This window comes from Chelonia mydas, chromosome 9 (assembly GCF_015237465.2).
Source record: "Chelonia mydas isolate rCheMyd1 chromosome 9, rCheMyd1.pri.v2, whole genome shotgun sequence".
Lineage (NCBI taxonomy): Eukaryota > Metazoa > Chordata > Testudines > Cheloniidae > Chelonia > Chelonia mydas.
This window is the reverse complement of record NC_057855.1, coordinates 60,963,676-60,978,467: the sequence shown is the minus strand read 5'-3', so window position 1 is coordinate 60,978,467 and position 14,792 is coordinate 60,963,676. Positions and strand designations below refer to the sequence as shown.

The 14,792-nt window shown below is 45.5% G+C and overlaps 1 protein-coding gene across 3 annotated transcripts in view; it reads left to right on the top strand.

Annotated features, from left to right (window-relative positions):
- The first annotated feature begins 1,522 nt into the window (after positions 1-1,522).
- LOC102938923 (exocyst complex component 1) overlaps positions 1,523-14,792 on the top strand; it is a 59,026-nt gene continuing 45,756 nt past the window's right edge. For 2 of the 3 annotated variants that reach the window (XM_027826367.3, XM_043522438.1), the window contains exons 1-3: positions 1,523-1,634; positions 6,772-6,901; positions 9,385-9,515. In XM_027826367.3, coding sequence (XP_027682168.2) covers positions 6,778-6,901; positions 9,385-9,515 — 255 coding nt within the window. In that variant the 5' untranslated portion in view covers positions 1,523-1,634; positions 6,772-6,777. Of the gene's footprint in view, positions 1,635-6,771; positions 6,902-9,384; positions 9,516-14,792 lie in introns of those variants that run through there. The other variant, XM_043522439.1, reaches the window with a different exon arrangement.

The following is a 14,792-nucleotide window of genomic DNA, read 5'->3' as shown; positions in this document are numbered from 1 at the left end:
TGTGAACTCTCTTGTGGGCAGGGGTAGGGTTGCCACCAATATATTTAAATGATATTCTAATGGATAGGCTTCTGCAGTGTCCACAGAATTAGACCTGAAAGGCTCACTTGGGCTGGAATTCAGTTTCCATCCTCAAAAGGCATCAGGGTGTTTTCCTGTGACCTCCTGTGGGTCATCCATGTTGCAACTGCAACAGCCTGTCAGACCTTTCACAGATGAAAACGTTACAGGCAGTAAATGTCCTGGAGCATATGTAGGCACCCTATTGCTGCTGGGCACTAGGAGCCTGCTCCTGAAGAGATCTACATGCACCTTTAACCACGGTTGCAGTCAATGGGAATTGAGGGTGCTCAGCTTGTCTTTAGGAGGTAGCCAACACCAAAATTGTTCAAGGCCTTGCCGCAGTCACAGCTTGGGACAGGATCTGGTGTGAAGTCTCCAGAGTCCTGTTGGACTCCGAATTAAGCCTGGATGACCAGGTTGCATCAGTATCTAAAAACGCCTTCTTTAACCTCCAGCTCTCTCGGAAACTTCCTCCCTTCCTCATGGACAAGGACCTGGCTACAGTGATCTATGCATTTGGTCACCTCCAGGCTGGACTATTGTAATTTGCGGTCTCTGAAGCTGAATGTGCAGATGAGGCATAGACCCCAGCTGGCATAGAACGTGGCTGGCCGCCTTCTCCATGGCTCGGTTCACCACAAGAACATCAGGCTTAAGTCCCTCGCCTGGCTCCCAGTCAGCTCTCGATGCCAGTTTAAGGCCTTGGTCCTAATCTCCAAAGCAGTTAAAGGCTCAAGCCCCAGCTACATGAAAGACCAAATTTCAATCTCTGAACCTCTATGACAGCTGCGCTTCTCTGGGACAATGCAAAGCCCAAAACACGTGAGAGCTGGAGCAAAGCATTCTCTGTTGAGGGGATCTGGCTGTTGAACAATCTTCCAGAAGATTTCAGGCTGATCCAGACTCTGACCAACCTTAGGAAATGCTGCAAAACCTTCCTCTTTGAAAAACCTTTCCGCCATGAGAATGACACTCACAAAACCGACACCCCCTTCTACGCCAAAACGTCTGCCAACCCACTGACTTCAGTGGGAAAAACACATGCTTACAGATAAGCATCTGCTCATGTGCTTTGCTGAACCAGGGTCTATCACAATCCCATCATTACTCTGTCTCATTCCAAAGTCTATAGTACAACAGCCCTGAAATCACCCTTTTATAGGAGAAGAAATTGATGGCCATCTTTATGTGGTGAGGAGAAAAGCAATGTCCTGTTGGGAGCTGTTTACACCATACCTCTCTTCCATTCAGAACTTCAAACCTTTTCAAACAAAGAAAAGAAAAGCCAATTTCACACCATTTTGCCTCCTGCCAACAACTGATTTTATCTATGGCTGCTTTGACACTTTGCTTATTCTAAGCCACACCTGTCTTGTGCCGCTCTCCGCTCTGGATGTTCGCATGAGCTATTTCCTGCCCCAACCTCAAGTCTGCTGCTTTCAGCACCATCATCAGGTTCTTCAGACTTCCTGTTTTGTTCTTAAAGCTTTCATTTCGCAAACGTACCGTTTCCTGTTCTAAAGCTTCCTGCGACTGAAATCCCACAATTTGTCTTCAACAAGATACGGCTGGTAAAGTCTCAATGATCTTCCTCTTGCTAATGTTTATCTTGCTGTTTGTACCCTTTCTGGATTGGTGATCTGGATTTTTGTGCAAATCTCTGGGGGGTTTCAATGAGATACTGCTACTCTGAAACCTTAAATATTACAGATTCTTTCTAGAACACAAGGGGTTAAAATAGGTAGGTTACAGATTGCTCTTTGGTTACATTCAGAGAAGATATTGTGCTTTCTGTATTAAGTTAGAGAGGAGATGATGGTCCCTTTATTAGCTTGACTTTCAATCACTTCCCTTAAGGGGTTGCTTAGATCATATTATAGAGGGGTGAGGGATAGCTCAGTGGTTTGAGCATTGGCCTGCTAAACCCAGGGTTGTGAACTCAATCCTTGAGGGGCCCATTTAGGGATCTGGGCCCAAAAATTGGGGATTGGTCCTGCTTTGAGCAAGGGGGTTGGACTAGATGACCTCCTGAGGTCCCTTCCAACCCTGATATTCTATAATTCTATGTATTAACGAGTTCAAAATAGCAGGTGTACATGGTCTGGTCTCAAGGCTGTCTCTTTGTAGGTGAATATCATTAGCAAGGCCTGAAATGGAGAGGATTGAAAAGCCGTCAGGAATGGGGAGGCAAAGAAAACCTAGCTAGACGATTTGCATTCAAAGTGATGGCAGTAGAATGATTGTAAAGATAAATCTCTTTCTTGCTCCAGCACCAGAAAAAAAGTTTAAATAATCATGGGAGTGATTCCAGTCTGTGTAAATAAACAGTTGTGCTGAAAGGTTAATCACTGTCTAAGTAAGATGTACATGAAGGGTTTAATTTATTTGATTTAGCTGCACAATCCCTATTTATATTAAGAAATTGCTGATGTCTCATGGGAAACTTTCAAAATCATTATTTTAAAATCAATGCTGTTCCTTCAAAATGGTTTTGTTTTTACACGGTTTCTTTTCTGGTTCTTAATTACTAACACATTTGCATCAAACACAATCTTTGCTTCCTGGGTTCCTTGCAGCTTATTATTGAAATAGATAGACTGTTTACAAAGTCACAATCGGCTGTTGCCGAAATGATGATACAGTCACTAACTGGCATCCCCTCCCTTTTATTGTCAAACAGTATTTATATTAGAAATACAGAACCAGGAACCTGCAGTTAGAGAGTACAGCTGCTCGGGAATTTTCCAACAAAATATATTTTCGATAGAAAATGCAGTTTACCCATAAGTGCAATTTTCCAGGAGAAAATTTCAATTTTTTTCTGAAATTTTTCAATGTTCCATCAGGGAAATTGAAACAAAACATTTCCTTTCAAGTTGGGGCAACCCACATCGAAACATTCTGGTTTGTCAACCTGAATCAAAATGTTTGTTTCTGGATCAGTTTGATGTTAATCTGTGTCGGCCTGTGCTGCTGCCATGCCTCTGTAGTCATGCACCCATCTTCGTCTGTGGGCTGGGCTAGGGTGATCAGATAGCCAGTGTTAAAAATCAGGACAGGGCTGGGGGTAATAGACACCTATAAAAGAAAAAGCCCCAAATATCAGGACTGTCCCTACTCCCTATAAAATCGGGACATCTAGTCACCCTAGGCTGGGCTAGCTGTCTGGACTACATCTGCCAGGACAAACCACCTCCCACGTTATAGGAATTGTGATTTTCAACCAGCTCAATATCCTCAGTTAATACCAGGCATTCAAGTTCAAGGGATAATGATCCTGACATCCTTTGTAAAATACTTTGAGATCTACTGATGAAAACAGCTATATAAGAGCTATGTATTTTTATTTTGAGACTTGATCACACATTATGTTTCACATTTAGACCTTTGTGTGCTGAGAAGTATGTTCAGGTGCACAATCAACAGTAGCAGATGAAAAATTAAAATTTCTCTCTTTCAGCTAGACTGGTACAACTGAGGATGTCAACGGGGCATGTAGCAATGTAATTGGGAGGAGAATTTAAACATCCCCCCTCCCATTTTCCGAATATCAAAGATCAAAAGAAGAGAAATACAGAAACAGGGAGGAATACCCAGGATTCCATAGTTAAAGCTTCTACTTTTACTTGATTTTCTACTCCCTTGTTTTTACCCTTTCTAATTTCTGACTGGAGCAGCTGATTTGTTGGCACATTGGGATACTTAAAATAGTGTTAGAGAAGATATTTCTCAGCAAGTTTGGAAAGTGACCCAGTTACAAGTGTTTATTTGCTAATCAATCAAAAATTGCATGCATGTTAAAATCCCCTACCGGTGTCTCATGATTTTCAGCCCATCCATACTCAGTGGCAGCCATTTTTCAGAGTCCCAGTGTCTCACACAGGCTGGGGGCCTCTCAGTCTCTGCACAGGGCATTTACTGTGTAAAATTCCCCCTACGGGAGAGGGTCCTTCTGAACCCTTCCTCCAGTGGATTGGAGCCATATAATGCTGGGAGGGAGACTAGAGAAGCCCATTTCACTCTCTTGGCAAGTGCCCTGCCTGTTCTCTATGGTCCTGGAAGACCTGCAATAGCCCCCAGGCTTGAGGGAGAGGAACCCACTAATCCAGTGGTGGAGGGAACTGGAGGAGAGGAGTTGTGGTGGTGGCTGAGACTCTGTCCCCTCCTGATCCTGCCAGCCAATCCCCTTCACCCAAACACCGACCCAGCGGGGCCTGTGGAGGGTGCCGAGGAGGAGAGCAGCCAGCAGAGGAGGGAAGGAGAAGCAGCCACCCGCCCAGCAGCAGGAGGGAGCTGCTGAGCAAGGAGCACTGCCCAGCTTGTATGCAAGGGGCCTGGAGGGGTTATGGGTGGGGGGCGCGAACTGAGGGGTTGAGGGGAGGAGGGTTGGGAGGGCATTGGGGAGTGCTAGACTGCAGGGAGCGATAGCATTAATGGGGCAGAACATTAGCAGAGGGGAGAATACGGCCTGTGGGGGAGACTGCTGTGTCTGGGGGAATGGGGGAGTATTTAACCATGGGCACCTGATCTGGGACTTCAAAATTGCCACATAATGCCAGCTGGATGCAGCTCTTTCAGAGGTGTTTTGCTAAGCCAGCGTAGGGTAGCTCTGGACAGATCCAGTGTAGATAGGCCTCGGTGGGAGTGTTGGCTTCATTCCCCCACCCCTAAGGGCCTTGGAGGCCCAGTCAGTCCCCAGGAGCCTAGTTAGGCTCACTGAGGTAAAACAGTCAGGTGGACAGCACAGGGGGCGACCCCCAGAAGCTTGTAAAGGCTGCAGTAAGTAGGAAAGCAGGGCCCTTCAGCTGTCCAAGTAGCCCCCACTGCCCAGTATGTGTTCCCTGCGCCCCTCTGTGCCTTATCAATGCCCAGCCTGGATACTCACTTTTTAGGTCAAACTGTAGAATTTCATGGTCTTAGCTCTGGTGATCCCAAGGTCACTTCCTGGTAATGACCAAGATGACCACGTCCTCACATTGCCCCATTGCTCCCAAGGCCCTCCAATATCTAGGACAACCCAGAGGCATGCTGCCAGTCTACATCTCCCCCTGTACTCCACCTCTGCTCACCCTCCACCTTCTTCTTTCATTATGCTGCCAAACGCCTTTCCGAAGCATTTATTTACTGCTTAAAAACATGTCCAGAGCCTGCATGTGTGCAGATTCACAGTGCGTTTTTTAAGGTTGGGTTTGGGAATTCTACAGTTAACCTTAGCTGGTGATGTCCACAGCTGTTAGTGTTTAAATGATGTGCGTAATGGTAAATGTTCTTTATTACGCCATTCATAAAAACTAATATTTTGTACCAAGGTCGCATCTAAGAGTCCCAATCATGAACCAGGCTCTCTACAAAATAGACCAAATATTTCTGACTAAATATTTTTTTAAAAAAAATCAACATTTGGGCTTTTATTAAAGGTTGGAAAATAATTTTTAACCAAGTCACTTTAATTTAAAAACCAAACAAAACAAATAAACAGCCCCTATCTTTTGAAAGGAAACTTTACATGGGGAAAAACAGTAACCTGGTGGTTGTTCTGGGTCTTTGCATTTTGATTTTCCAGGGTTCCCTCCCCCAATACTGCTAGTTTTGATTGGTGAGCTTAGTCACATGGTGGGAATTTTCAAAATCAAAAAGTTTGTATCCCTGAGTCCCCAAGCCTCTTGGAACTATGCCTGGGTAGGTGCAATTTATGCATCATCCCTTGCTTAGGGCTGTATTTAAGAACACTTTCTAGTCCTATATGACTATATACACACTGGGGCTTGATTGTCGTCACTGTTATGCAAGTTTTAAACTGGAGTAACTCCATTGACTTTGATGGATTTAATTCTGATTTATACCAGCATGAGGGGAGACATGCTCACAGTTGAAACAGTTTGATATTCCTGGGAATTGAAATTCCTGTACTAATGTGAGATAGTCATTAAAATGTTGTGCTAGTGAATCTTTGCTCCTTGCTCTGTATTTGAAATATATTGAGAACTGGAAAATATTTAAGATTCTTCTCAAATACTAGGCCTGACTCTCCAGTGCTTTGAATTTTTGGGAGTTATTTACACCAGGTCACAGTGAGTATGAAATACTAAGGGTTGCACTACACTGAAAACATACATCTGCATCGCTACATCTCTCAGGCGTGTGATAAACCCCTGAGACTTGTAGCTATGCCAACCTAACCCCTGCTGTAGACAGTGCTATATCGGGGAGGTGGATTAACTACAGTGATGGCAGAACCCCTCCCATCGCTGGAGTGCATGTCTACACTGAACTGCTACACCGCTGCAGCTGTGTCATTTAAGTGTAGCCATAGCCTAACACTCCGATCTGGACGTCTCTTGAAAAGACAATCAGGAGTTATGGACTTGATGCAGGAATCACTGTTGAAGCTATTTTGGTCTGTGTTGTGCAGGAGGTCTGACTACATGATCATAATTGTCCCTGTTGGCTCTAAAAAAAATCTATGACAACTTACTTTGCACTCGCTTTGAACATAAGGTGCAAGGCACTGAAGACTCAGAGCCATAGAATCACAGTGTCTGTGTAATAATGCGTATTTATCAAAGTGCATCAAACAGACAGGGCACTTCTCTATTTATTTTCATACCCTGGGAGTGGAAGGCCAAAGAGACCGTCACCCAGGTTCTGATGACAGACAAATGTAAGGGGAAAGAGCACAATTATTGTTGCTTACTGTCTCGTGCACAGCCCACCATGGCCTCTCCCTGGATCTTACTGGAGAAGGATGTGTTTAACCCCCAGAATGAGAGACTGCTGGAAATTGTCCATGTCTGGAAAACAGGAAAGAAGAGGAAGAACTCCATCCTCTGTGTAGTTGGTAAGTGCCTTGGTAGCACAGAGAAAATGGCACACAAAAGGCTGTTGTGATGTGGTCAGGTATTTTGGAGGAACTGTTGATTTAATCTCTGGTGGGTAATTTCCTGGCTTTGGAGAAGGTACTTGTCTTTTTTTATATGATACTTTTAATATTAAAATCAAAAGGTACCTGGACCTTAGGGTGGGAACTTGTGTTTATCACAAGATTTCACATCATAGCATGTTAAGAGCTGGAGATGAAGAAGGCAGGGGTTCGCTTTGGCTGCATAAAGATCTCCCAACAACCTATAGAAAGGCTAACAATTTACAGGGCTACTCCCTATATTAGTAACTATTATTCCCATTAATGTCTCATTGTGACACTTTGGGATTCAACCCAGACCAGTCAGGGGTCATCACCTGCCTTGCAACCCTGGAAGCTTTAAATGCTGGGCTACTGTGGCTCACAGCCCTGACTATGCCTGCCAACATACAAGCATGCAGGCCACACCCTGGCTTCCACTGCCCAGTTACTCTTTGCAGGCTGACCCCAACACCCTCCCAGTCCCAAATTTCCCCCAAACCATCTGCCAATATGAAAATCCGCTGAGGTTCCCAGAATTGTGAGTTACTGTTACCCCTCTCAGCCTCAGCAAATGAGAATTTTGCTACAGCTAAGCTGTGTGACAACTCCCTGACACACCAGCTTGTCTGCCATGCCAGCCAACTCTTCAGGATTCTGCCTGACCAAATCTTGCCTAGCGGGTAACAAACAGTGAATTCCAACTCCCGAGTTCCCCAGAGACATCTCCCTGAAGAGGCCAAGCCCTCTCCTGGAATGCTCTCAAAAGTTATGTTCATTGCTCCTTTAAAGAGACAACAGCAGCTTATTAATTTAACTGGGGTTTGACAAACTCTTACTTCAGTCACTGCACTGAACTGGTTTATAGTAAAGGACAGACAAGTTTATTAAACAACATCACAGGTTTAAGTGATACCAAGTATAAGGAGTAAAGACAGAAATGGTGACAGACAAAAGTAAGAATACTCTTAATACTTAATTTCAACAAGTTACAATCTTTGCCTAAGCATGTTCTCACCTATATTCAGTTACCAGAGACTTCAACCCTCTTGGCTGATGGACCCAACATTCTGAGATTTCAAGAGCACTGGCCCCTTGAGTGCCCCAGTGATGGATACCAAAACGGCTTTCTGTTTCGGCTTCCATTGTTTGGATTCCATAATGCTTAGTTTACATTCGAGATGGGTAGATCATGGCCTTCCTGTAAGGGAAAAAACCTGTTTCTGCCCATGCTTGGTCAGACTTTAAAGTATAATATCAGGGAGTATCCATAATTCCTCATGTAGTGTTAATACAGATATTTCACAGTAATATTGATCACCAGTGTGCCACAGGCTTACATAAAAGACCTTACCCAATACCCATTTATAATACAGTAACATTGTAAACATTTGGCTGCTTATCATTTGAGGTTCAGACCCTCTCTCCCACCCACTCATCAGGTTGCTGGCTTTATTTACCTTTTATGTAAATATACCTTCATTGTCTCTGCCAGATGACCAGGAGGATCAGACAAGCAAATACGCATTCCTATATCTAGGGCAGACTGGGCTTATGCATGGCTTGCCAAACATACATAATTCTCGCACATATATAACTCTTTGTACACATCCTGTGCATACATTACTCAATATTAATGATCAGTGAGTTATTAGTTTTCCAATGCTATATTACATGCCAACTTTTTGGTAAAGATCATGACAACATGTAACCTGATTTAAAGATCGGTCTGGAGCAAAGAATTTATAACAGGTGCAGTATTGAAGAACACCACAATTCTGTCTCTCTGTTACTCTACAGAGAGTTTCAGTAGCATCTAGTTGATTTAGGAGCTTAAGACAGATTGAGTTTCCATAAGATTTGGTCTCCTGGGTGACTCAATCCCATTTTAGGCTGGTCAGAAAACAAGAATTCCATTTTGTGAAAAACAGGCATGGAACACCATACCTTTCGAAAACTCGGTGTGAAAAAACATAAGAGAGAGACCCCACTCTCACATATCCCCCAGAATAGCCAATAGCCCAGTGGCTAGGGACTGATGTGGGAGAAGCGAGTTTGAGTCCCCGATATGGAGCAGGGACTTGAATGTGGGTTTCATACATCTGAGAAGAGTGCCCTAACTGCCAGTACAGGGAGTCTCCATGGCCTAATCTCCTGTTGGTGCTGTTGCGAGAACCTAACTGATAGAACAGCCCAGTGGTTAGGGCACTCACCTAGGATGGGGGAAACCTAGGTTCTGAATCAGAAAATTCATTCAAGTAGTTCTAAGAGACCAAATCCCATATGGTAGCATTCACGGAAAAGCAGTGTCAATACAGTGTTTGTAACCCTACATATCAGCCAGTCAGACACGTACTTGTGCACTTTGAATGTGTGTCTCAGGCCAGCAGTAACGTCAGTTTTTTCTGCCTTCTCCCATCCAGTGGCTGCTTGTAGGCCAATGCAGTTGTTCCTAGAGAAGGTAAAGAAGGCGGATCGAGGTGATCAATACAAGATGACTGACAGGTGGCCCTTAAAGGATCTGAAGCTAGTAGATGGGAAGAATGTCAAACAGGTACTGTTAACCCCTGCTTCCTATCAGGGTAAAGGGCATGAGAGAATACATGATGGTGAACAGAGAGAGGAATGGATGGGCAGAGGATATGAAGCCAGAGGTACTTAGCCGTGGTCTTAGTTTTCAGTAAGAAGAATGCATGTGTGTGTAGGCAGGGGATGGGGATGAGAGAATGGACCCAAATTGCTTTTAATCCACAACGAAACAAGGTGGAACAAACTTTGAGCTCAATAAAATCTTGTGAGAAGACAATCACTGCAGGAAACATGCCAGCCTTTTCCTTTCCTTGGGCAGGTTTTGCCCTGGGTCTGCCCATTCCCGGGCAATGTACCAACCCTACCGGAGTGCCTTGGACTTTTCTCATGTCTCTTTTGGGATAGAGGTAGGACTGTTTAGGAGGTGGGGGAGGCAGGTAGCAAGCAGGGAAATGCTCCTCCTTCCTTGACACAAAGAAGTAGAGGGACGAGAGTAGCAGTAGCAGGTTGAATGGAACTCAGAGCGGGTTGAGCAATGAGTGACTGTTGCATTGGCAGAGTCTGATCCAGCTCCCACCAGAGCCAACAGGAGCATCCACTGATTTACATGGGAGTTGAATCAGGTTCTGTCAGTGCAACAGTCACTCATCGTAGTCATACATAGCCTGCACCCTCCTGGCAAATGAGAGCTTTCAAGCGTTTTTTCTAGCGGTCTTCATACAGACTTTGGAGATGGACTGGGTCCTCAACTCCACTTGAGAGATCACCCACTGTTTGCAGAACCCATTGCAAGACCCATCTGTTTGCCCACACTGATGCAGGTTATTTACAGGCATCTGTCTAAGCTATTTAATACTTAACCAGAGGGTATTTATTGTAAGGATGTTTCTTGGAGAGTGTGGGTGCTGGGTTGCTGTCAGTTTGTGCTTCAACGGTGACATTATGGCAGTTGGCAGAGACCTCTTGGAAAGAGGTATTTCATTTCTGCCGCCTGTTGTTGGCAGCATGTTAAATTTGTTATAATTAGTTTTTTATTAATGGGACTGTGCCAGGGGCCTTGGCAATGAGCCCATGTTTGTACAAACATAGAAGTAAATGAAAGGAAGTCATCTAAATAGTTTTCCATTCTGTCTCAAAGACATGCCTGCAGGCGCCAAAAAGAGTGAGAAACATAGCCTGCTCATTAGGACTTGCTTAGAAAATAATACTTCCAACTTTGCAGGGAGGTTTTGATCAAAGGTTGCAAGCTGAACTGACATTTCATTTTGTTACTTTCCTCCATGCATAGACAGCACACAGATACTTTCCACCAGCCTGATCTTTAATTTAGATGACAGCCCGGATTCTACTCTCCATTAAATCAGTGGGAGTCTTTCCAGGCCCAATCAGGGCTTAAGAGAACAACAAAACAAGAACGAACAAAAGTAGAGGCTCCACAAGGGAGCACATAGTGTCTCCTTTGTAACAGTCTGCGCTGACCTGGACAAAAAATGGCTGCCTATCTTGGCAGACAGCCCCGTGTTTGGAGATTTAAGAGGGACAGTACACAGAAAACAAAGGCATAGCAGTTACATACCAGTAGCAAAATAGACCACGCTTTTCTGTGATGACAATCTTGAAGAAAGAATCAAAATAGAAATTTAAAACATTTTGCTCCAATAGCAGCAGGCGTTGGGGCAAATGGGCAGCAAACTGAGCACCACATGTTGCATCCCAGAAATGTAGACATTGCCTATCATTTGAATTTATTATGCAGGGTGTAATAATCTCATGAGAAGGCTGCACTGATATGCCGGGATATGTCTGCATCATGATGTCACCTTGGCTAGAGACAAACTTTCATCCTTACAAATGCAACACCACCACGCTGACATACTGACAGGGCATCACTGTACAAAGTCACACCACCACCAGACTGCAATTCCTCCTGGCCGGGTGATGTAGCAGGCTCTCCTCACCTCACACCCCATGCCAACAGCAGCTCCAGCCCTGCTGATCTGCCTCTCCTCATTATTTAGCCCTCCAGCCAGGTCACTTGAAAGTCTCTCCCCTTCAGAGGTACTAAAGGCCAACAAATAGGAGTATGTATCCATCCATCTGGACTTCAGCCCTCAACTCGAGGCCCACTGTCCCTAGTCCCCTTTGCTCAGGGCTCTCAGTTGTCCTCTCCTTCTCAGGGGATGGCCATCACCTTCCCCGGGACACCCATCACCTTCCCCAGGCCCTTGTACTACACTGGGTTCCAGTCCAGGGACCCCATAAGCAGAAACCAAGGTCAGCTCTATCAGACTCCTCACTGCTGCCTTCTGGACTTCTTCCTATCAAAGACTTTTTGCAGGCCTTCTCCTCACAGCCTCGCTAGGTTCACCCTTCTCCCAGGGCCAGAACTCACAGGGCTCTCCCCTGAAATCCCCCCCATAAAATTCCAAACCAACAGAACAAACTTAACCCAACTTCTGCCCTCCTGGAGCTTGTTCTTTCATGTCTCTTACATTTCCCCTCCTCAGCTGAACACCTCCCAGAGCTCTCTCCCTGAAGTCCAGATCCTGTCCTACTGTCCAAACCCATCACCAGAGCCTGCTCCACATCTCTCCCAGCCTCTCACCAGACCTCACCACTCAGGAGAAATTCCCAGGACCAACTTTCCCCCAGAGCCCCTTCCCTGACCACGCCAGTCTCTCCACCTTCAGTACCCACAGACAAACTGCAGAGTTCCTTCCCTTTCTCCCTGCAGCCTCCTTGTGTACCACACTTCCTCTCTTCATAGCACCAACCAGCTCCTCCCCAGCTGGGTTTCGTCTATAACTAGGCTTGGCCCACCCTCCAGATGCAACCAGGTGGATTAATTGGCCTCTCACACCTACATTAACCCTTTCACCATCTGTGCAGGGTAGAGACCCCACCATAAGTCCATTCAGGACACTTGAATTGTCCTGTTAGGACAGCTTGTGGGATGCAGAGACAGGCTTGTGAGAATCAGCATGGGTAGCTTCCCTGCTTATATGGGCTGGGTACTGCGCCTTCAGCTATACCAGTCAAAGTTTTGTTATTGGGTCTGCTGATGGGCCAACCTTATGAAAAAGAAATACTGCAAGTCCACCCCCTCATGCCCCTAGGAAGGATACTGCAATTCCACCCTTCCCTGGAGAAAAGCCCAAGTCCCCAGAAATGATCCCTCCATCACCTGTTGTGAATCAACCACTAGAAACACACAGAAACCTCCCTCTGCTACAGAATGAAAGTGAATGGTCAAATACCAGGCAGGATGCAAGGATTGTTCACTGCTTATGCTCCATCCATTCAGCCCGTTCACCTCACAGCCTGCTCCTGTACTCTGAGCTTGTGTTTCATGAGGAACCTGCCCTCCCCTGGTGCTGTCAGAGCCCTGACATTGCAGATTCGGCTGCACTTTAAGTTACAGCTCCCTTGAGAAAAACTGTATTAATATTTATGAAACGATTCCTGGGTAGCCCCCTCCTTTAATAACGCCTTATAAGGCGTGCTATAAACCAGGCCAGTCGTACATTCCCCGCAGATGGCACTGCTACAAGCTGTTCCAGAGACTGCTAGTGAGCCTATAAAGCAGCGTGGGTGCGTGATGTATCACTTTCAGGTGTTTAGAAAGCACCCTGTAAAGTGTCATAAGACTGAATAAATCATCATAAAGTCTGAGCCTATTATTATTATTAGGATCAATAATAATAAATGCTGCCTCCAAACTTTCCGGAAGCTGGGACAGCGCAGTGCTAATGAGCTGGCTGAGGAAGACGCAGGGCTGAGTGGAATATTCCAAGCTGATCACTTGGTATCCCCTCACTCTGTTATGCCCCAGAAGCAGTCAGCCTTGGCCCTATAATGAAGTGAGAGAAGTCCACGCCTGGACTTCAGGAGACCCCTGATGGTGACAGTAGGCAGAACAGGCTGTGTTAGCCTGGGAGCTAGAAATAACCATAGGGCTTGTCAGTGTGCAACAGCCTCAGTGAAGTATCCCCTTTATGTTGATTACAGAGCAGTCCTGTTGCATCTATACCACAAGGAGGGCTTCAGACACAGTCGGGGACAGGAGCCAGAGGCACCCCTGGTCTGTGATGGATTTGCAGTTCTTCTGTTCTTCTTTCTAATTGTCATTGAAGGGCTAAAACGGGGTGTAACAGGGCTGGGCACCACCTAAGCACCCTCTTGTGGCCTCTGCTTTCCCCTTCTTCAGGGCTCCTCAAACACACTCAACAGGAAATTAAAACATTTCCCTACCTGGGGTTCACTTTAATGTCCTCAGATATATCCTGGGCTTCCAGGCTCCAACCTCAGTTCAGTGTCTCTCTTCCATTAGTTTGGGGGTTCCTAGCCTTCCTTCAGTAATCAGGCTTGGCTAGCCCTAGGCCCTCCAGCCATTAAGGGGCAAGCCACCCCATTACAAGGGGGAACTGACATTTTTTTCTCTGGTACCCAGGGCTTCCCTTTTTCAGCTTGCTAACCAGTGAAGCTGGGGTAAATCGCAGGGTTTGTTTTTTAAAAACTGCCTTTAGAGCTTTCCCCTGCTTTGGACTAGAGGAGGGGGTCAGTATATACAAGAACCGGAGCAAATAAAGACCATATTGCACTATTTGCTTCTCTTTCAGTACCACGGCAGAAGTTCAAGCCAAATTAAATGCCCATAAAGGAGATGTTGGCTTGCTCCTCACCCTTTCACTGTTGCTGGAGTGTGCTTGCATATTTCCACAGAGTGTCCTTTCCTTAGCATGAAGCAGAGAATGTCAGGAATGTTCCAGGATGCTCCACAGAATTGTACATGCTGCAGCATCATGGCAGAGAGAGTTAAGCACAGGGATGGGGCAAACCATTTTTGGAACTTCTCTCCAATGATCTGAACTGCTGGGGAAATAGAGGGTTCAGATTTCAGGCCTGAGTTAGGACAAATAAGGGTATTTCCTCAGTGGACAGATATATTCTGTGTTTACTCTGTGGGCTTTGCCCCAAGCATAGTTCTAAAATCACAACTCTCCAAAAATATCCCTGTATCTGCCACACTCTCACTGTCTGCACGTTGCTTATAATTATTCACAAAGTCATGTGGCTATGCCTGTTGGATCCCATCTGGTGCCCTTTGATGGGAAATGAAGTACTATAAAAGGGGGAACTCTCCCAACAAAAGGGTACCTCAAGGAAAAATTGCATCTGACTACCAGCCAGAAACTGTATGAACACATGCCAAGAGCTGGCCTGAGTCTCTAAAGGAGCATGAAATATACCAGAGGACTGATTCTGCCAGGAAGGTAATAATACTTCTAGCTAACTTAGTCCA